Source organism: Salmo trutta, chromosome 31 (genome assembly GCF_901001165.1).
Source record: "Salmo trutta chromosome 31, fSalTru1.1, whole genome shotgun sequence".
Taxonomy (NCBI): Eukaryota; Metazoa; Chordata; class Actinopteri; order Salmoniformes; family Salmonidae; genus Salmo; species Salmo trutta.
In genome coordinates, this window is record NC_042987.1 from 5,658,230 (window position 1) to 5,683,429 (window position 25,200).

The following is a 25,200-nucleotide window of genomic DNA, read 5'->3' on the forward strand; positions in this document are numbered from 1 at the left end:
GTCAGCCACATGAGCATGTTGAGACTGACAGCACAGTGGGTCGACGAGGATTTCGTACTGAGGAAGATCGTATTGCATGCTCAGGAATGTGCTGGTACTCATACCGCTGCTGCCATTTCATTGGCATTTGAGACATATTTGAAACTTGGAAACATGAACACACTCCTAGCGCCATTCGACCAACTGACTGGAAAAATAAGCTAATCAACTGCGTCTGCAGCAGACGTGATACCCTCTGTCATGGCATTGAAACGCCTGCTCAACAAAACTGGACAAGACGGAAACGGACACAGTGACAGTGCGCACCGAGGAAGAGAGGCCACGGACAGACAGACAGCTGAAACTTCCCTGCTTGACATGTTTGATGAAATCCTGGTTGAGAAGGAAACAACTGAACAAATGAACAACGAAACAGCACAGCAAGTAAGTGAAAGAAATAGGTTTTGATTATGTTTTACTGGTAATTGGGACATACGTAAATGCCAACAAAATAACTTTTTGGTTGGTGTGTGTGTAACCTTTATTTAACTAGGCAAGTCAGTTAAGAACAAATTATTATTTACAATGGCGGCCTACCTCAGCCAAACCCTAACCGGACGACGCTTGACCAATTGTACGCCGCCCTATGGGACTCCCAATTACGGGCGGTTGTGATACAGCCTGGAATCGAACCAGGGTCTGTAGTGACGCCTCTAGCACTGAGATGCACTGCCTTAAACTGCTGCGCCACTCGTTCGCCCACATTAGCCTTGGAGAGTGAAAGCACCTGGTCTTCCGGATCAGCGAGGGTCTTCCTGTATGGCTCGGTATTGTCTGCCTCGAAGCATGAATAGAATGTGTTAAGCTCATCTGTCGAACATCGATTCGATTTTTTGCGTCCATAACGGATTTGCGGAGCTCGTACCTGCTTGCATTGTACGTGTCATGTGCCACCAAGTCTTCAGGGTTCGTTCTGCTCACATTGAATGCTCTCAGCATTTTCATAAATGCCCTGTTGGGTGAGGATCAGAGGCACCAGATTTTCCTCTCCCCCTCTAAAAGTGAACAAGCTACGACTACAAAGGACATGGTGACCTCTGGTAGACAACCGGAGACTTTGTTGACTGACTCTCCAGAAAATGGACCGGTGATTCCAGAGACAAAAGGCATACAACTGTAAATATGTACATTGCAATTATTTTCGAATGAGCGGCAGTTCTTGTGCAAAATATTAGCATTTCCATCAGCATAGTTATCAGCTGTACGTACGATAGTGAAGTCCTTTGTTTTTCTCCTGCTCTTTCCTACATGCCCCTCCCTTTTCATTTTGTGTAACAAGCCATCATATCGGTTTAGTCCACTAGGGACCTTTCATTGCATTATGTAGTAATCAATGTGTAAGCTATTCTGTTTGTGTTTATGTAATTCTGTGTGATTATTTAGCTAGTTAGTAAATAAATAATTAATTAAGCAAATTTGTATTTCGCTGATTCATCCTTTATGCTAGATAAAGAATATCCAAAGATATCCTTTATCCAAAGATCCAAAGATTTTGCGACATTCAGAATGAGACTGATAGAAGGCAACAATTAATTAATGACTGATTGATGACTGAAATGTAAGAGATATTCATATCTTTAAGAGTTAATTTGGAAAACGGTAATTATTTTTCCGTGGTGCCCCAAGATTGCTAAATTAGTTAATTGTTACAGGATTAATTTTATCATCGTAATAATTAAACATTTTTTTATCAAATTGATTAACTAATTGTCATCACATTAATGATAGCCAAGACACAACAGCATTGTAAGGATTTCTCAGTTGATTCAGGGTATGTCCTGATTGTTGTTGTGGGTAAAACATCATCAAAACATTTCCTAATGAAGCCGGTGACTGACTATGTATATTCCTTAATGTTGTTGGCTGAGACTTGGTGGATGAATCTTTGATCATATTGCAATCAGTATTCCAAAAACAGTCCTGCAGCATTGAGTCTACCTCGTCGATCCAGCATCTCACTATTATCTGTGTTGGTGGCTCCCTCTTGAGTTGCTGCTTATGGCGCTATGTACACAGCTGTGATAATAACACACGTGAATTCCCTCGGCATATAGTTGGGTCGGCATTTTAGCATCAGCCCTTTAGCATCAGACTCCAGGTCGGGTGAACAAGAGCTCAAGATGTGTTTGGTTACTTCTCTGTATCGTTCCAAGGTTAAGTTCAGGCATTAACTTTGAATTCTTAAGATTAGGCATGAACTCCAAATGGTTAAGGTAAGGGTTAAGGTTTGGGATAGTCTTAAAACAAAAATATCAAAAAAGACTTTCGAACGTTGGATTTGAACATGCAACCTTTGGAACCACAGGAAGATGCTTATACCCATCCACCATCCCGGTCCACAACCAAAGTCTACTTGAAGGTAATGGTGCTCACTGTTGTCCCTAGTGGCCGGTTTCCATGTCATCTCCTGATGTCCTCAGACTTCTAACACGGGTGACCTGCTTGCTTTAACCACTCTCTATTCCCTACGCTCTCGCTCTCAGCATCCCTCGCTCCCTCCCTCAGCATCCCTCCCTCTCTCTCTCAGCATCCCTCCCTCCCTCTCTCTCTCAGCATCCCTCCCTCCCTCTCTCTCAGCATCCCTCCCTCCCTCTCTCTCAGCATCTCTCTCTCTCTCTCTCTCTCTCTCTCAGCATCCCTCCTCTCTCTCTCAGCATCCCTCCCTCCCTCTCTCTCTCAGCATCCCTCCCTCCCTCCCTCTCTCAGCATCCCTCCCTCCCTCTCTCAGCATCCCTACCTCCCTCCCTCTCTCAGCATCCCTCCCTCCCTCCCTCTCTCAGCATCCCTCTCTCCCTCCCTCTCTCAGCATCCCTCTCTCCCTCTCTCAGCATTTCATTGCCATATGAGATGCCATTACCCACCAGTTCAGTGTGTGTGTAGTAAGAGGATGAGCCAGAACAGACTGGATAACCAGGCTAAACATAGTACAGATGAGCCAGCCTGCTGATAGAGAGGTTACAGATGCTGTAACTAAATACACACACACTGTAGCCTGAACAAATGCCATTGTCTGTGCTAGAGGGCCGATGCCAGAGAGATGGAGAGTTAATCCGTGACATTATGACATCTTTGACAGAAACTGTGGCATTTGGTCGCTAACACTAAAGACATTAAACACATACCCATCCATACATTTGCAGAAAGAAGATTGCAACACACACACACACCCGTGTAGTCTCCTGTATCACATTTCACAAGCTCTCTAAAGCCAACAAATGGCCAGTGGGGCCTCCTGCTGGCAACGCCAACCAAAAGGAGAACAAAAAAGGTGTTTGTCTTTGCAAGGCTAACACTCGTTCCTCTTTTGGCCCTGCTCCCCACGTGCAAACGTGCGCGCGCGCACACACACACACACACACACACACACACACACACACACACACACACACACACACACACACACACACACACACACACACACACACACACACACACACACAGGGCAGATGACTGATCTGCCCAATACGTGGGTTGGTTATTATATTGGATAACTACGGAATGGCCACTGACTCTAGGTCACATCTACCTGCTACGGTTATACAACTTGTTCATACTGTTGTACTAACTGTCCAATTCATCCCCTAAATTGACTGAATAAAAATGGAATTTACCACAACCCTGGACACAACCTTTCCAAGTGTGTGTGTGTATATGTCTCTGGGTATGTGTGTTCCTCTAGGTATTTATCCAGTATGGGTGGATGGTTGCCAGCTTAGCATTCTCCACACCAGCCAGTCTCTCTTTTGCCTGCAGCCTTCTGGGCTTACCCAGGCCTGTCCTGGAATGAAAACAGACACACACACGCCAGCTGGTTTGTGGTGTGTAATAGGGGAGGGGGGGGGGGGGGGGGGGGCAGCAGTGCTGCTCTATCTCTGATAAGGGATTTCTTTATACACACCATGTTCTGCTTCGTACATGGAGAGTCAGTCGGGAGAAATGTTCAATTGAGAAAATAGTCTCAAGATTTGTCAGCATTTGTATTGTTGCTCCTATGAGACATGACGATACGGCCAGATGTCCTTGGAGATTCAACCAGATATCATAACTTAAACTATGAGGGCGGATATCAAGTAAAAACAGAAAAGAAAGAAAACAGTATAATGCTAATTCAGAACTGGAAATAGGTGAGCACTCGCTGAGCCAATCAGTGACATGACTGGATCAATGAAGTGACACACAGAGAGATAACCAACACACTGTGATCCCAACTACTGGGCTGACGAAGCCTTCCTATACCAAGACTAGCTACACTCATTAAAGATACAGAGGCACACATGACTGGATCAATGAAGTGACACACAGAGAATGCAAGAGAGTTAACCAACACACTGTGATTCCAACTACTGGGCTGACAAAGCCTTCCTATACCAAGACTAGCTACACTCATTGAAGATAGAGGCACACACACACTGTCAGAGTAATGCCATGGCTTTAGGGTCAAGATTACTTTGAGTCAAAATGCAAGCCGAAATCTACCACTCAGATTGTATTTTTACATGACTTAAAAAACATAAGCCTATGCAACATTAACCTACCTAGCAATGAGGTTTGTGCACTAAGCTATAAGCCCAATACATTATCACTACATATTGGCTTTAATCCAATTGCCCTGCCAATGCACTATTGTTCGTGCCATTTAAAAAATAAAATATATATATGTGAATTTGGGAGACTGACCATCAGATGCAGGCACCATCAGCCCAGTAAAATAAAAATGTCAATATTAAACGTATGCTCACTCAGCTGTGCCTCACAAGTAATAAAACAACTGATCTATTACCGGTGTGATCATATAGCCTACCTCAAGGTCATGCTCAAATTCACGTTGTTAATCCCATGAACAGAGAAAGTGAAAAAGACCCAAGCAGCTAATAATAATGCAAGCCTATAGATACACTTTCCTACTCATTCATTACAGCTGCAGTGCTTGTTGTAGCGCGAGTGGAAATGTTATGGCTAATAAAGTGTTGATATTGCTGAGTAAGAAGGTAAACATTAGCTCACTCAAAAAAAACAGAAGCTCTTTGCTATATTCGTTGACAGTGTCTCTAGTCATGGTCTTAAACATTTTGAAATCTCACAGTACCAGCTTTGCTGTAGTTTTTTTTATTTTTAGCTTGCTACCTTATAGCAGACAGGGTAATCGGAGCCATCCGATTGGCCAGCGGTAAGCCTATAGTGCACTTGATTTGCTCTCCGGGCAGAGTTTTTAACTTAAGACAAATAAAATGGTTCAAAATGGGAACACTTCACCTACCTGGCACGAAGGGCAGCTGAATCAGGTTCACCAACCGCCAACATGGCGAGACAAATAAAAAAAATGTAATAGGAAAGCAATGTCTTGGAGATTGACCAGTCGATGGCAATTGACCGGTTGGTGACTACTGCTCTAGGGTCTGCAGCAGCGTAAATGAAGGATGCTTAACCTGTTGGGGCTAGGGGGCAGTATTTGCACGGCCGGATAAAAAATGTACCCGATTTAATCTGGTTACTACTCCTGCCCAGTAACTAGAATATGCATATAATTATTGGCTTTGGATAGAAAACACCCTAAAGTTTCTAAAACTGTTTGAATGGTGTCTGTGAGTATAACAGAACTCATTTGGCAGGCCAAAACCTGAGAAGATTCCTTACAGGAAGTGGCCTGTCTGACCATTTCTTGCCCTCCTTGATCATCTCTAACAAAAACAGGGGATCTCTGTCATGACGTGACACTTCCTACGGCTCCCATAGGCTCTCAGAGCCCGGGTAAAAGCTGAATGACGTAATTCAAGGCCCAGGCTGAAACACACTAGCGCGTTTGGCAAGTGCTCTATCAGAGGGCCATCAGACTGAGGCTCGTGCATGAGGGGATAGCATGCTTTTACTTTCACTCTCTTTGTAATAAAAAATGATTTCCCAGGTCGGAATATTATCGCTTTTTTACGAGAAAAATGGCATAAAAATTGATTTTAAACAGCGGTTGACATGCTTCGAAGTACGGTAATGGAATATTTAGATTTTTTTTGTCACGAAATGCGTCATGCTCGTAACCCTTATTTACCCTTTCGGATAGTGTTTTTTAAATTTATTTTTTATTTCACCTTTATTTAACCAGGTAGGCAAGTTGAGAACAAGTTCTCATTTACAATTGCGACCTGGCCAAGATAAAGCAAAGCAGTTCGACAACATACAACAACACAGAGTTACACATGGAGTAAACAACATACAGTCAATAATACAGTAGAAAAAAAATAAGACTATATACAATGTGAGCAAATGATGTGAGATAAGGGAGGTAAAAGCAAAAAAATTGAACGCACGAACAAAACGCAACTATTTGGATATAACAATGGATTATTTGGGACAAAACCAACATTTGTTATTGAAGTAGAAGTCCTGGGAGTGCATTCTGACGAAGACAGCAAAGGTAATAACATTTTTCTTATAGTAAATCTGACTTTGGTGAGTGCTAAACTTGCTGGGTGTCTAAATAGCTAGCCCTGTGATGCCGGGCTATCTACTTAGAATATTGCAAAATGTGCTTTCACCGAAAAGCTATTTTAAAATCGGACATATCGAGTGCATAGAGGAGTTCTGTATCTATAATTCTTAAAATAATTGTTATGTTTTTTGTGAACGTTTATCGTGAGTAATTTAGTAAATTCACCGGAAGTGTTCGGTGGGAATGCTAGTCACATGCTAGTCATCTGCTAATGTAAAAAGCTGTTTTTTTATATAAACATGAACTTGATTGAACAGACATGCATGTATTGTATAACATAATGTCCTAAGATTGTCATCTGATGAAGATCATCAAAGGTTAGTGCTGCATTTAGCTGTGGTTTGGGTTTATGTGACATTATATGCTAGCTTGAAAAATGGGTGTCTGATTATTTCTGGCTGGGTACTCTGCTGACATAATCTAATCTTTTGCTTTCGTTGTAAAGCCTTTTTGAAATCGGACAGTGTGGTTAGATTAACGAGAGTCTTGTCTTTAAAATGCTGTAAAATAGTCATATGTTTGAGAAATTCAAGTAATAGCATTTCTAAGGTATTTGAACAACGCGCCACGGGATTCAACTGGCTGTTGAGTAGAGAGGTTTTAAGTAAAACTGGTCATTACCTAGAGATAGGACAATCGGTCTCTCTGCTGCAGCCTACCTCTACCAGCAGCCATATCAATGAAGAGGTGAACTGCTCCAGGAGGCAGGAAGAGAAAGGGAGAGACACACGGACCTGGCTGGTACAGCACTGGCCTATAGGGGTGAAGTCCCGGTGACTAACTGATTATTCCTCTGATTACTTATTTAGCTAGGGCTAGTAGGCTACTGTCCCAGGAACAATATATTCCTGATTATTCACTCAATATGTGGCCTCGAGACCAGGTTTGTGATTCTGAAAGAACTGTAATACCAGCCCACTCATGTAGGAGTGCACTTTTTGTAAAAACAAAGGGCCAGTGGTATAGTGGAGGGTAAATGCAGGTATAAACCATATACCCACTTTTTTTCAGTGGGCATCACATGAAATATATTCAGATGGGTGCCGCACACACAGCCTAGTTTCAGCAGAATATCATCTGCAGGCAGCAATAGTGTGCAGCTCTGTAAGGCTCGGGCGTAGTGGAGGAGGAAACAGACGCAGGAAGCAGCGAGAAGGGTTATAGCTTTTAATGCTCGAAAGCAAAACACCTACCAACCCAACATGCGAACTTAGCGCACACAAAATGAAAGTGCCTCAAACACAGGGGACAAAATACAGTGAGCGCAACACGATGCACTAGCGCAAAATACAGACAGCGCTTACCCAAGCAACACACAGAGGAAACAATCCCGCACAAAGAGCAGGCGGGCCAACTAGCTAATATAGCCCCGCTAATCAACCCAACTAAGGACAGGTGCAAACAATAACAGAAAGGGGGAAAACAAAAAGGGAATCAGTGTAGGCCGGGCGCCACCTTCGGTGGGAGTCGTGACAAGCTCTCAACTGGTTTTGGCGTGGAGCAGCTCACAGAAGAATGACATCGGTAGCCGGTAGGGTAGGAAAGACCTTTCAACTTATGATATCTACCAGTAAATGCTACCTAAGACAACAATGGGTATGTAAACCAGGCATAGAAAAAGTTTAGTCCGAAGTGTTGGTTAGTAGGCTATTTGTGATGCGCAATAGTCATCACGTGCTGTTTGCATCAGGGGCATAGACATGGCTGGGCCTGGGTGGACAGGCCCACCCATTGGGGAGCCAGGCCCTGACAGGCCCACCCAATCATATTGATCTGGTTTAAGCATTGTTGTGGACTTAGACCATCACATTTTTGTATTTTTTGTACCATTTTTTTTTTTTATTGAAAATCTGAGAAATCGATAGGAAAACAGGATTTTCACATGAGGTGCCTTTCCTTCGGCAGATCGCTTGGGATATATACATACACACACACATATTGCGCGCACACACACACACACACACACACACACACACACACACACACACACACACACACACACACACACACACACACACACACACACACACACACACTTCTCCAGACACCATTACAAGGGCTGATGGAAAGACAGCAGTCACATACAGCATGATGTTAAAGGATAAGCAGTCCATAACTTGGATATAATAAACCAGTAGGTCCAAATCATAAGAATACAAAAACACAACCATTAAGCATTTCTCAATCTAAATGTACAACTATTATTTTCCATTGCAAAAAACATTTCACATTTAGCACGGAAAGTAACCGGTGACCTAAAGGTTAAAGTGGAACAGACAGCGTTTTAACTACTTTGCAGATAGGAAACAAACGGACAATAATAATATCAGTCAAAAATATCACATTTCCAGTTTATGCTACAAAAAAACCGATACAACACAATCAAACTAGCAAGGGTAATGATCACAAGTCAGTCATAACGTGGCTAATATGCTAGTGTATCCATTTATGCAGCAAGCTAAAAACACGGAGCCTAAGGTTAGCTAGATAGCTAGCTAGCTGCTACGAGGATGTCATGTCATGCCTTTGGAGGAGTGGGTGAGTGGTTGACTTTTTCCCCTCATATTGTTTTTCAGTGGCTGTATACAGCTAGAGATGCAGGTGTCATTTGGTTAGCTAGCAAGAACTTGAATGACTGTTATCCAGTTAACATTAGGGATGGGTATCGTTAAGATTTTCACGGTATTACTACTCTTACCTATACTGCTTATCCATCTGGTACTTTAACGGTTATTTTTTATGAAAACAAATTAAGAACAGAATTAACATTGCTTTATTTTCTGAAATGTAAATATATTTTAGTATTATTTATTTATTTATTATTTATTAATATTTACAGCAAAAGAAAGAGCAATGTTTTGAAAATATCACAATTGTAGACTAATGTTGTGATGATAGAAATGTAAAACAAATGAAAAACAATATTTTCCTGCAAAAGAAAATACAGTGGTATAGAACAACACAGGATGCGATGGGTCCCACTGTAGCTCAGTTGGTAGAGCATGGCACTTGCAACGCCAGGGTTGTGGGTTTGATTCCCACGGGGGGCCAGTATTTAAAAATGTAATAAAATGTATGCACTCTACTGTAAGTCGCTCTGGATAAGAGCATCTGCTAAATGACTAAAATGGGTGGGGCATGCAGGTAGGCTGCAAAAGGACTAACAGTTCTTAGCAGTTCTTCTGGAGAAAGATCAACATATTTGCCTTCTCTGGCAGAAGTCGGGACCTCTCCTGGCTTATTGTGTTCCCTGCAGTCAAAAATACCCTCTCGCAAGGGGTGGAGGAGGCTTGAGCACAGAGGTAGCTTGTTGCAATGTTTGTGAGGAGGGGCAGAGTAGCTCTCTTCTCCCACCACCACATCACAGGATCTTCAGCCATGGGGATGGGAGGCAGGCCTTTGTAGAGCTTGACCTCTAGGTCAAAACGCTTGCTGAGGGTGATGGACGAGGTGTCCTGTTGGATCGTCAACCTCAACTCCCTGTCCTCCTCTGAGAACAGCTCCTCCCAGGCACTCCTTGTTTTGTACAATGGAGGGACTGTCTCCTCCATTTCCTCTCCTTCTCCTTCAGACTCCTACTCATGTTGCTGGTGCTCTGTGTGTCTGCTCCGGCACCCCTGACAGCCCTGGTGTTGCTCCGGTCACATTGGCCTCAACAGCTGCCTTCCTCAGCCTGTCCCAGGTGGCGTCACTCACCGGCCTCCCTTTAAATCTGGGGTCCATTGCTGTGGCCTCATGCAGGAAGGCTTGAAGGTCCTCATCCTGATAGCACTCGGAGAGTTTCTCCCACACCTCTCTTTGATGGTTACCACTAACGTTGTATCTTCATGCTTCACAGTGAAGTGCTCTTCCAGTGTTTGGAGGATGGGTTTGATCTGTCCACGGGTGGCATTCTCTTCACATGACACACACAGTATGGATGTATAGAGGATTCTCATGAGCTGGACCAACTCCTCAGCCTTATGGAAGTCCTCGTCCTTCAGACGGTCCAGGTTGTCCTTGGTCGTTGCTTTTCTCGGTCGTGGGTCCAAGGCTGCTGCTTGGATTGCTGAATGCTGCTGCATGAATCTCTCTATCATTAGATAGAGCGAGTTCCATCTGGTCTTGACATCAAGGATGTTGTGGTGGGATCTTCTGTCACGATCGTCGTAAGAACTGGACCAAGGCGCAGCGTACGTAGCGTTCCACATCTTTGTTATAAAGTGAAACTTCAGCAAATACAAAACAATAAACCAACAAACGAAACGTGATGTTCTGGAGTGCTCACAAGCAACTACACAAAAACAAAACAAGATCCCACAAAACACAGTGGGGAAATGTCTGCCTAAATATGATCCCCAATCAGAGACAACGATAAACAGCTGCCTCTGATTGGAAACCATACCAGGCCAACATAGAAATAGAACAACCTAGATTACCCACCCTAGTCACACCCCGACCTAACCAACATAGAGAATAAAATACTCTCTATGGTCAGGGCATGACAAGTTAAAGGTTTTTATATGAGGTATATTCCTTTCTTTCCCACTCTCCTCTCAAGTTGCACAGTTAATCTAGTAGCCTAGTCTGTTATTTCTTCATTGTTTCACTCAGGATGCTGACAACACCATGATCCGAGAGGACCTTGTTCAGCATGTGATGAAAGTGTTCACTGTGAAGGATCTGCACCAGAATATAGAGCATGGGATCTGCATCGAAGGAGCAGAGGTCCTGGCTGGTATTCGCAGTGTTACACAGTCATGTACCTTGCTTATGGGCCTCATCTATCGCTTAAATCTAAGGTACCCTAAAGAACTGAAATATACCTTTGAGGTGTTCCAAAAAGTATTCTTGGAACTTGATGATCTCAGTACCTCCCCACAGGTCCATGCTCTAAAGATGAAGTTACTTGTTTTCAGAGATATCTAAAGATATCTATGACAACTGTCAAAGGGCCACTCAAACTGTGGTCTAAACCCTACTCAGTAAACTGAAAAGCTAGTTGCTAGGTGGTATAGGAGCTACAGTTTACATTATGCTCTTTGTCAGGTGAAGTCATAAGAGACATTGTCAATTCCTGTTTAAAAACAGCTTTTTATGCACTAATGGATATCTGAGATTATTTGTCAGGTGCAAGCTATCTGGTTGTAACTTTACCTGAGGCAAGGTGAAGTTATACCCAGAATGCTTATACCTGTCAAAATAATATGTCCATATGGGCTTCACTAGTGTGTATGGAGTTGGGTTTAATGGACAATTTGGCATATATTTTATAACAATATGAGCAATGTATGTTTTGAAAATCCATGTTTTGATTAATCTAAAACAGTTTGAATTATGTATTTGAGCTAAAGTTCATATTGTGCTTTGTGTAAAGTCTATTAAGACAAATCGTTAATTTACATTTCTGTTAAAATATTGCTTTGTTGTTAAGGGGCACACAGACCACTAGATAATTCTTGCCAAACTGTACAAGATGAGAGGTCAAAGTGCTAATCCCAAACTATCACCTAAACTTTATGCTGTTGTGAAGATCTGAGATTATTTGGAGTCAGGTGCAAGCTATCTGGATGTAACTTTACCTAAGGAGACAAGGTGGAGTTATACCCAGAATGGTTACAAATTACAAAATAATGAGCTCTCCACAAATGCCTAAGGAGTAGGGTTTAAGGGGCAAATTGACGTTGAAGTTTGCAAAAAATTATAAAATTATAAACATTTATTTTATTCAAAATAAAGGTGTTGACGTTTGAAGTTGAACACTGTTGTTTATTTTTGCATATTCCCTTGTATAGAAATTATATATTTTTGTAAATTATCCCAAGTATATTGAGGTAACTATTTGCATCAGCTTTTTAAGTAAACTTGTGAGTATATATTTGAGTTGTAGGAACCCAATTTAAATACATTTTACTAACCTGTGTACCATAAGTAACTGAGAAGAAAACATTTGTAGATTAAACATAGAATATCAATTACGATAATGAGTAAATTCAGCAAATTAAACTTACAATATTAGTTCTGTAACTGATTACATTAAGTATATCAAACGTATACCATTAGTACTGGGACTTGAAGGATATAAGCAGGTCAATTTAAAAAAAAATGTTCTGAACCTGATAAAATTAAGTTGAATGAAAGGAATTTTTGAGATCAAGTTAGTTGTTTGGACTTTATATATCTGAGTTTGTAATACACTAAAAGCGAAGTCTATTATACTTAAAAGATCCTCCTTGTTGGATTTACTTAAAAATCTGATGCAGATAGTTACCTACAAGTAAAAGGGGCACAATATTTTTTACAGTGTAGCTAAATGAAGGGCGAGGGTGTGAAAGAAACATTCGCACAAGATCAGCCATCCACATAAAGAGACGCACAAGATCAGCCATCCACATAAAGAGACGCACAAGATCAGCCATCCACATAAAGAGACGCACAAGATCAGCCATCCACATAAAAAAGAGACGCACAAGATCAGCCATCCACATAGAGGCACAAGATCAGCCATCCACATAGAGGCACAAGATCAGCCATCCACATAGAGGCACAAGATCTGCCATCCACGTAAAGAGACGCACAAGATCAGCCATCCACATAAAGAGACGCACAAGATCAGCCATCCACATAGAGGCACATGATCAGCCATCCACATAAAGAGATGCACAAGATCAGCCATCCACATAAAGAGACGCACAAGATCAGCCATCCACATAAAGAGACGCACAAGATCAGCCATCCACATAAAGAGACGCAAAAGATCAGCCATCCACATAGAGGCACAAGATCAGCCATCCACATAAAGAGACGCTCAAGATCAGCCATCCACATAAAGCGACGCAAAAGATCAGCCATCCACATAGAGGCACAAGATCAGCCATCCACATAAAGACACGCACAAGATCAGCCATCCACATAGAGGCACAAGATCAGCCATCCACATAAAGAGACGCACAAGATCAGCCATCCACATAAAGAGACGCACGTGCAATTATTGAACGGGAACATTTTCACACCATGAGAAATGTTACAACATGACGTCATAATCACGACACAATCAGAACGATTGGGAACTATTTTACATTACATATTAGTCATTTAGCAGACGCTCTTATCCAGAGCGACTTACAGTAGTGAATGCAGACATTTCATTTCATTTCTTTTTTTTTTTTTTCTTCTCCGTACTATTTCATGCTGGGAAGATTTTTACATGACAACCGGAAATAACTTCACAACGGAGTTGACTACAAATACAAAGTTGGCAATGTATTTGCAATTGTGACAAACAAGCGAAGGATAAATATATGTTTCAAATGAAACCCAATATGACTGCAAATAATAGATAAATAGCCTACTACATAGGCCTATATAACTCAATAATATTTAAATCAATTTTATGTTCATTCTATTGAGTTCCATTTTGCTAATTGTTGGCTACCGTCTGTCATTTTTGCCTCAAAATATTTCATGATGTGTAACGTGCACAATGATTTGCCAAATATTGATTTAGTGCAATATTACTAAGTATGTATTACCCAGAAGATCCGACCCTCTTGCTTACAGCTGCACTAGGGTGGAACAAGCTTCCTGTGTAGATGAAAACATTGCAGAGCAGACGCGAGATATGGTTCAGAAAACGTGGCTCGGCTCTGTCTTAGTCTACATAGGAAGTCTGTTCGACCCTTGTGCAGCTGTAATGCCTCGATCACACCTACAGTCTTTTTATGTGTGCGACAAAAGTTCAACATTCCCCTTCTGCTACCATTTCTGTCAAGCCATCTACCCATACAATTTCATGCATACATTCGATAAAGAATGCACCACAGAGAACACACTGGAACTGCTTCTGCAACCCAATGTTGTAAGGCAAACGCAGCGTTTCAATGGAAATGAATGTACTTCTGGTGTCCCAAAACGCAAAAATATTGTCCGTGTGATCGAGGCGTACTGTAAGCAAGTGGGTCGGATCTGTTGGCTAAAGTAAACATTAGAATAAGCCGCCGCAATATTTGCAGCAATATGTGATAATATCTTTCTAGGAGCTGATCTGTCATCAGTATAGTGGAATAATTATAATGTTAGGGTAAACTGCCTTTCTTTCGGGAACCTATTCATATTGACACATGCCTCAACAACGCACTTAGCGAACAGTCTCTTTACCTGGTGATTTGGAGAAACGCATGTTACTTCGGCCGTTGTAGGAAAGATGCATTGTTAAAAACAGTCCTAAACCTAAATTCAATAGCTATCGGAAACCGGGCCCTGTTCAATTCCCCAACACACGTGGGGTGTGCAGAAGCCGTGTATGTGTGACCGTGTCAATAACTCCGAGAGCTGTCTGTTTGTGGGAAAGTAATCTGTAATTTTCAACCCAGAAATGCTATTTTAATACAGTGAAATTCACCCATCAAAACCCAATAGGACACAGACAAGGGGTGGGTATAATTTGTGGAAAGTTCCAACAGGAATCTGTTCCCGAAAACTTCGTAAATAACAAGGTTTCCAACAAACAACACATACAAAGTTGTATAGCGGCAGAATAAGATACCGGGTAGGAAGTGGGCTATTTCATTAAGTTTTTCACTCACCACGTTTATTCCAAAAAATGTCTGTCCTCACTCTGGTTGCCTATGGACAAACATTAAGAATAAGCTATGTGGTGAGTTGATGCCTATTCGGCAGCTAGTTAACTAGGTGAATTGATCATGCTACTTTGTATGTGTTGTTTGTTGGAATCCTTGTACTTTACGTTTTTGGAACAGATTCCTGTTGGAACTTTCCACAAATTATACCCACCCCTTCAAGGTTCTTCTGAAAGATAACTTCAAGGACTGAGGCTACTGAAACAAATCGCAATATGTGAGTGACCAACTACTGATATACCAGTTCAAACGTCCTAGAAATTCTAACATGGCAATGTCCCACGTTATTTATCCACAACGGATGTTGATCTTTATGCAACATTTACAAAGAACAGAGGATATCTTACAAGTCCCCCAGTTATTGACGTCCTCATAAAGTCACCCTAATAAGCTAAGTAAGCAAAGATGTTATTGATGTTGACAAGAGAACCCCCACCACCGGTCTGGGAGGGATAGTGTAACCTAATGCTTAATACAAATAGACTGTTACAAATACCCTTACCTCTATTTTACTAAAATATACCAACGATTCAAATAAAACAGCGCTCTTACCGTCCACAGCCATAGTCGGTCTCAGTGTGTATCTCTTTGTGGTTGCCTCAGTTATCGTCTCCCATTGCTTGTCTGTATCTGGCTGGATGGCAAAGTGTGAGAGCGAACGGTTTGTCACTCGCCTACTGGGTGCTTATGAGGCACGGTGTCCACTGATAGACAGAGCACACCGTCTCGTCCCACCGTTTGTTTTCGACTCTCTTGTTGTTTACCCCTCCCCGTTTCGTACCTGACTGCCGAGGGACAAAAGGTCGTACGACCGTTTATTTTATGATACTTTTCGTTGTTGGACTGTGAAATCACCAGGATATCGGCTCAGATTGATTTTAATTTAGGAAATCTGTTCCAGAGTATTCCCACGCATAGAGGCATATGTGATCACATCCTAATGTAAAGGTGTGAAATTATATCTGTTTGGGATTCTTCCGGTCAATTTGCAGTGTACAAATGATTTATTACTATGGTTCTGACCCCCTGACCATCCACTCAAGGAAAAATATGGCCCATGGCAGAAGGAAATTCGTGACCCCAAGGATAAAATATGAAGCCTAATTGGCTAATAATTTATGCTAAAAATAGCTCATTCAATGATAAGAGAAATATGTATCCATTGGGGGAAGCCTAGAGTAGACCATTCTGATACACAACTGTCCTCTTCAATCTTTCTCAATGGCTGCAATTACCAAGATAGCAATAAATAAAACAATTATAAAGTGTAGGCTATTGCGAGGTCATTTGATTAGATGAAGAATAATTATATGAATGGAACAGAGATAATTCCAGGCATTGTGTTGTTCCAGTAACTAGATTTGTCTGAATACAGAGGACGTGTGGACATGGTTGTTCATCACCTGGATCCATTAGTCCTGATGAAAGAATCAGCATGATAGTAGAAAAACAGGATGGTGAAAGAGGACCCGGATTTTATTTAACTGGGCAAGTCAGTAAAGAACAAATCATTATTTACAATGACAACCTAGGAACAGTGGGTTAACTGCCTCGTTCAGGGGCAGAACAACAGATTTTTACTTTGTCAGTTCAGGGATTTGATCTAGCGACCTTGCAGTTACTGGCCCAACGCTCTAACCACTAGGCTACCTGCTGCCCCTGATGCCTTCAGCTTGACTGCTGCAGCTGCACTGAGTCAGAGAGAAAACAAAAGGCCTGCAGCAAAGCTCCATTAACAAATAGCCACACACTGAAACCAACTATCTCCGTCACTTTATATGACTAGAACGCCACTGGGCGTCTTTTCTGTTGGATGAAAAACAGTGGGATACACGGGACTACAAAGGCCGAAGAAAGAAAGTGGAAAAGGGACTATTTTAATGTAATCTCTCAACTCAGTGTGCTAATTGATACTGTGGGTTTTCAGATATAAGAAGCCAACTATGGAGCATCAGTGGTTTTTGTTGTACAGCACAGAGATCTAAGTACTACAGACTTCACAGACAAACACACAACAAAGTACTCGCTCTCCCATCAAGGCTTCATCACATGTTGACAGGAAGAGACCAGAGCACACACGCTCACAAGCAGACGCAGGCATGCGCGCGCACACACACCGGACCAGTTTCCTGAAGAAAGCACTGTGTGCCAAAACGTTGATTAGATGTACCCATTAAATAAATAATACATCAGATGGATCCTCCTGTGCTGTGATCATCACTGTCTGGTCCAAACTGTTATCCCAGTGTGTCTCTCCCTGGGATGGTGAAACTATCTAGATTATTTCCCAGACGCCTAGCCAGATAGGCAGGGCTATCCTGTAACTAACTGACGGCAGATTCAACTTTCATCGCGTCATTTTCTCTCATATGGTCACCCATTGCTGTGACATTGTCAAACCCCACCAAAGGAGAGATCGGGGTTCGCCAGCAGCGGGACGGGCATAGTGGGCCATTGATAAGACAATGGTATTTCTCTGCCAACGATGGTGGCAAGAAGCCTGGTCCCAGTTCAGTTTGTGCTTTAGCCAACTCCTCTGTTGTGTTTCTTGTCATACAGATATGACACAGTGAATGAGAGGAGAGTAAAGGAAAGAGGAGATGGTGAAGAGAAGAAAAGAGAAGAGAGGAGAGACAGCCAGCAGCATACCACTCTGCATCCCAAAGCTAGCTTGCTTCTGAAGCTAAGCTGGGTTGGTCCTGGATGGGAGACCAGATGCTTCTGGAACTGGTTTTGTGGGGCCAGTAGGAGGCACTCTTCCTCTGCCCTAAAAACATATATATCCCAATACCTAATGGCAGTGATTGAGGACATTGCCCTGTGTAGGGTGCTGTCTTTTGGATGGGACATTAAACGTGTGTCCTGACTCAAGATCCCATGGCACTTATCATAAGAGTATGTTAACCCTGGTGTCCTGGCTAAATTCCCAATCTGCCCCTCATACCATCATGGTCAACGAATCATCCCCAGCTTCCAGTTGGCTCATTCCTCTCCCCTGTAACTATTCCCCAGGTCATTGCTGTAAATGAGAATTTGTTGCCAATGAACTTACTTGGGAAAATAATAATACTTGATTTGCCTGATTTCAGATTCAGGGAAGTGCCTGTTTTCCTTAATTCTACACACATATTGAACACAAATCCTCTCCTGAAAGGGTTGTGTTCCTAGTCTCTATTTATTCAGGGGGTGCATCAGAAGATGACAGAACCCATTTGAGAGATAGATTTCTCTACTCCTCCCTCATCATCACCCCATACTCTCTCACTGTGTGTATCTGCTTTGTGAGAAAGATAGGGCAGAGGTCATTCTTATTCAACTCACACCCTGGTCCCAAGCCTCACTCTAATGCAAATTCTGATTACATCTGTTTTGATGTTGTTGTTCATACACTTAAATCTGTCTGTTCTGATGTTAATCCTACGGACAGCAGAAATAGCCAACCCATTCTCACAGTCTTATCTCATTGATTTATTCCTGTTTAGTCCTCCAACTCTCCCCTAGTGAAATCCAACAACGATGCCTGTAAATCAAATTCTACTCATCTACGGTATAATTGAAACTGGGATGGGGCAACTACTCAGAGAGAGAGAGAGAGAGAGAGAGAGAGAGAGAGTAAGAGAGCGAGAGATGTCAGACAATTGCAGTGTTTTGTTCATCCCTCTTCTGAAGAAGAAATACAGCTATTCAGTTCTGTCATGCTCCTCCTTAGGGATGAGGTCCGCTTGCTCAGGAACAGAAGGATGCTATTTATATCTGTCTCTCTCCTTTTCACTTTCTTTCTGTCCTCTGTCTCTCTTTCACTCTTTCACAATATCTCCATCTTGCCAACTCCCAAATCCTTAAACTCTCCCTCTTTCCCATGCTCCCCTCTCTCACCCTCCCTTTTCCCCTCCTCTCTCCCTCTCCCTCTTCCTCCCATCCATCCCCCTGCTTCTCTCTCTCTCCTGCCTGTCCAGTTAGGGCCAGTGTTGTGCCGTACCTGTCAAAACTAATCAGATAAGTGCAGGAACTATTCTCCTCTTCACTCCCCACTTATCCACACAGAGGGAATTAAGAACAGAGATTCCACCTTAGCCAGCTCTATCACGTCAGAATAACTCAGGCGAGCCCTGTAGACAGCCAGTACAGGAAAAAGACTTCCAGTCAATAAGCTCATTTATCTGCTATGTTTTCCCTCCGAATATAACACAGAGGAGAGAAATAAACATCAAAGTGGGAATAAATGAGCTTTGAACTCAGAATCTATAACCTTACAGAAGGGTTAAAAAGTCCTCTGGCTGAATTATCAGACATCAAACATTAGTCCTCAAGTGGACAGTCACATACAGTATGATAATATAGTAAATCTCTGTCATATTAGTCCAAACACCAAGGTGACCTTATGAGAGAGAGAGACGGAGAAAAGAGAGAGAGAGATGGAGAAAAGAGAGCGAGAGATGGAGAAAAGAGAGAGAGATCAATTACTGTTGGTAAGTTATTTTATGCTAATTTATGCACATTTTTATAGTTATAGTTGATACAAGTTTTTGAAGAATTGGAAGCTATGTGGAAGTTGGTTTGGTGTCTAGCTTAAACGGTTCAAGAGTTATTGTTGTTGAGTTAATTTATTAAAATGTATGCAAATTCATAGGTCTAGTTGCTAAAGTTTTTAAGAATTTGAAGATGGGACAGCCTGAACATGTACAAGTTGGTTTGGTGTCTCTAGCTTGACCAGTTAAAGAGTTATTGTTCGTAAGTTATTTTATGCAAATATATATCGTTTTTGTTGATAAAAGTAAAGAATTTTAAGTTAGGATATCGTGAATGTTTTAAAGTTGTTCTTGTAGCTTAATTGGAAAAGGAGAAAGGCCATTTTGAATAGCTACCTCTGTATTGCTATGGTTAGCATTCTCACGACAATACTGTACTAAACTACACAATACTGAACTCTACTGTAATGTACTGTACTGACCTATACTCTACCTTAACTGTACTCTACTGGACTCTACTGTACTGAACTATACCTCTACTCTACCTTAACTGTACTCTACTGGACTCTACTGTACTGAACTATACTCTACCTTAACTGTACTCTACTGGACTCTACTGTACTGAACTATACTCTACTCTACCTTAACTGTACTCTACTGGACTCTACTGTACTGAACTATACTCTACTCTAACTTAACTGAACTCTACTGGACTCTACTGTACTGAACTAAACTCTACCTTAACTGAACTCTACTGTAATGTACTGTACTGAACTATACTCTACTATACCTTAACTGTAGTCTACTGGACTCTACTGTACAGTACTGTACTGAACTATACTCTACCGTAACTGTACTCTACTGGACTGTACTGTACTGCACTGTACTGAACTATACTCTACCCTACCTTAACTGTACTCTACTGGACTCTACTGTACTGTACTGAACTATACTCTAACTTAACTGTACTCTACTGGACTCTACTGTACTGAACTATACTCTACTCTACCTTAACTGTACTCTACTGGACTCTACTGTACTGAACTATACGCTACTCTACCTTAACTGAACTCTACTGAATTCTACTGTACTGAACTAAACTCTACCTTAACTGAACTCTACTGTAATGTACTGTACTGAACTATACTATACTCTACTCTAACTTAACTGTACTCTACTGGACTCTACTGTACTGTACTGTACTGAACTATACTCTACCTTAACTGTACTCTACTAGACTCTACTGTAATGTAATGTACTGTACTGAACTATACTCTACTCTAACTTAACTGTACTCTACTGGACTCTACTGTACTGAACTATACTCTACCTTAACTGTACTCTACTGGACTCTACTGTAACGCACTGTACTGAACTATACTCTACTCTACCTTAACTGTACTCTACTGAACTCTACTGTAATGTACTGTACTGAAATATACTCTACCTTAACTGTACTCTACTGGACTCTACTGTACTGAACTATACTTTACTCTACCTTAACTGTACTCTACTGGACTCTACTGTACTGAACTATACTCTACTCTACCTTAACTGTACTCTACTGGACTCTACTGTACTGAAATATACTCTACTGTACCTTAACTGTACTTTACTGGACTCTACTGTACTGTACTGAACTATACTCTACCTTCACTGAACTATACTGTAATGTACTGTACTGAACTATACTCTACTCTACCTTAACTGTACTCTACTGGACTCTACTGTACTGTACTGAACTATACTCTACCTTAACTGTACTCTACTGGACTCTACTGTACTGTACTGAACTATACTCTACCTTAACTGGACTCTACTGTACTGAACTATACTCTACTCTACCTTAACTGTACTCTACTGGACTGTACTGTACTGTACTGAACTATACTCTAACTTAACTGTACTCTACTGGACTCTACTGTACTGAACTATACTCTACTCTACATTAACTGTACTCTACTGGACTCTACTGTACTGAACTATACGCTACTCTACCTTAACTGAACTCTACTGAATTCTACTGTACTGAACTAAACTCTACCTTAACTGAACTCTACTGTAATGTACTGTACTGAACTATACTATACTCTACTCTAACTTAACTGTACTCTACTGGACTCTACTGTACTGTACTGTACTGAACTATACTCTACCTTAACTGTACTCTACTGGACTCTACTGTAATGTACTGTACTGAACTATACTCTACTCTACCTTAACTGTACTCTACTGGACTCTACTGTACTGTACTGTACTGAACTATACACTAACCTACCTTAACTGTACTCTACTGTACTCTACTGTACTGTACTGAACTATACTCTACCTTAACTGTACTCTACTGGACTCTATTGTAATGTACTGTACTGACCTATACTCTACTCTACCTTAACTGTACTCTACTGGACTCTACTCTACTGTACTGAACTATACTATACCTTAACTGTGCTCTACTGGACTCTACTGTAATGTACTGTATTGAACTATACTCTACTCTACCTTAACTGTACTCTACTGAACTCTACTGTAATATACTGTACTGAACTATACTCTAGCTTAACTGTACTCTACTCAACTCTACTGTACTGAACTATACTCTACTCTACCTTAACTGAACTCTACTGGACTCTACTGTACTGAACAATACTTTACTCTACCTTAACTGTACTCTACTGGACTCTACTGTACTGAACTATACTCTACTGTACCTTAACTGTACTCTAATGGACTCTACTGTACTGTACTGAACTATACTCTACCTTATCTGAACTCTACTGAATTCTACTGTACTGAACTAAACTCTACCTTAACTGAACTCTACTGTAATGTACTGTACTGAACTATACTCTACTCTACCTTAACTGTACTCTACTGGACTCTACTGTACTGTACTGTACTGTACTGAACTGAACTATACTCTACCTTAACTGTCCTCTACTGGACTCTACTGTACTGAACTATACTCTACTCTACCTTAACTGTACTCTACTGGACTCTACTGTACTGTACTGTACTGTACTGAACTATACTCTACCTTAACTGTACTCTACTGGACTCTACTGTAATGCACTGTACTGAACTATACTCTACTCTACCTTAACTGTACTCTACTGGACTCTACTGTACTGTACTGAACTATACTCTACTCTACCTTAACTGTACTCTACTGGACTCTACTGTACTGTACTGAACTATACTCTACCTTAACTGTACTCTACTGGACTCTACTGTAATGTACTGTACTGAACTATACTCTACTCTACCTTAACTGTACTCTACTGAACTCTACTGTACTGAACTATACTCTACTCTACCTTATCTGAACTCTACTGTAATGTACTGTACTGAACTATACTCTACTCTACCTTAACTGTACTCTACTGGACTCTACTGTACTGTAATGTACTGAACTATACTCTAACTTAACTGTACTCTACTGGACTCTACTGTAATGTACTGTACTGAACTATACTCGAATCTACCTTAACTGTACTCTACTGGACTCTACTGTACTGTACTGTACTGAACTATACTCTACCCTACCTTAACTGTACTCTACTGGACTCTACTGTACTGTACTGTACTGTACTGAACTATATCCTACCTTAACTGTACTCTACTGGACTCTACTGTAATGTACTGAACTATACTCTACATTAACTGTACTCTACTGGACTCTACTGTACTGAACTATACTCTACTCTACCTTAACTGTACTCTACTGGACTCTACTGTAATGTACTGTACTGAACTATACTCTACTCTACCTTAACTGTACTCTACTGGACTCTACTGTACTGTACTGAACTATACTCTACTCTACCTTAACTGTAGTCTACTGGACTCTACTGTACTGTACTGTACTGAACTATACTCTACCTTAACTGTACTCTACTGGACTCTACTGTAATGTACTGTACTGAACTATACTCTACTCTAACTTAACTCTACTCTACTGAACTCTACTGTAATGTACTGTACTGAACTATACTCTACCTTAACTGTACTCTACTGGACTCTACTGTCATGAACTATACTCTACTCTACCTTAACTGAACTCAACTGGACTCTACTGTACTGAATTATACTTTACTCCACCTTAACTGTACTCTACTGGACTCTACTGTACTGAACTATACTCTACTCTACCTTAACTGTACTCTACTGTACTCTACTGTACTGTACTGAACTATACTCTACCTTAACTGAACTCTACTGTAATTTACTGTACTGAACTATACTCTACTCTATCTTAACTGTACTCTACTGGAATTTACTGTACTGTACTTAACTGAACTATACTCTACCTTAACTGTACTCTACTGGACTCTACTGTACTGAACTATACTCTACTCTACCTTAACTGTACTCTTGTGGACTCTACTGTACTGTACTGTACTGTACTGAACTATACTCTACCTTAACTGTACTCTACTGAACTCTACTGTAATGTACTGTACTGAACTATACTCTACTCTACCTTAACTGTACTCTACTTGACTCTACTGTAATATACTGTACTGAACTATACTCTACCTTAACTGTACTCTACTGTACTCTACTGTACTGCACTATACTCTACTCTACCTTAACTGTACTCTACTGGACTCTACTGTACTGAACTATACTTTACTCTACCTTAACTGTACTCTACTGGACTCTACTGTACTGAACTATACTCTACTCTACCTTAACTGTACTCTACTGGACTCTACTGTACTGAAATATACTCTACTGTACCTTAACTGTACTTTACTGGACTCTACTGTACTGTACTGAACTATACTCTACCTTCACTGAACTATACTGTAATGTACTGTACTGAACTATACCTCTACTCTACCTTAACTGTACTCTACTGGACTCTACTGTACTGAACTATACTCTACCTTAACTGTACTCTACTGGACTCTACTGTACTGAACTATACTCTACCTTAACTGTACTCTACTGGACTCTACTGTAACGCACTGTACTGAACTATACTCTACTCTACCTTAACTGTACTCTACTGAACTCTACTGTAATGTACTGTACTGAAATATACTCTACCTTAACTGTACTCTACTGGACTCTACTGTACTGAACTATACTTTACTCTACCTTAACTGTACTCTACTGGACTCTACTGTACTGAACTATACTCTACTCTACCTTAACTGTACTCTACTGGACTCTACTGTACTGAAATATACTCTACTGTACCTTAACTGTACTTTACTGGACTCTACTGTACTGTACTGAACTATACTCTACCTTCACTGAACTATACTGTAATGTACTGTACTGAACTATACTCTACTCTACCTTAACTGTACTCTACTGGACTCTACTGTACTGTACTGAACTATACTCTACCTTAACTGTACTCTACTGGACTCTACTGTACTGTACTGAACTATACTCTACCTTAACTGGACTCTACTGTACTGAACTATACTCTACTCTACCTTAACTGTACTCTACTGGACTGTACTGTACTGTACTGAACTATACTCTAACTTAACTGTACTCTACTGGACTCTACTGTACTGAACTATACTCTACTCTACCTTAACTGTACTCTACTGGACTCTACTGTACTGAA

At 41.1% G+C, this 25,200-nt stretch overlaps 1 protein-coding gene across 1 annotated transcript in view; it reads right to left on the bottom strand.

Annotated features, from left to right (window-relative positions):
* Window positions 1–15,963, bottom strand: part of LOC115169388 (sterile alpha motif domain-containing protein 10-like) — a 106,164-nt gene extending 90,201 nt beyond the window's left edge. Inside the window, exon 1 of the mRNA XM_029724958.1 lies at window positions 15,694–15,963. Within this exon, the coding sequence (XP_029580818.1) occupies window positions 15,694–15,706 (13 nt within the window). The 5' untranslated portion in view covers window positions 15,707–15,963. The remainder of the gene's footprint in view (window positions 1–15,693) is intronic.
* Between the last annotated feature and the right edge of the window lie 9,237 nt (window positions 15,964–25,200).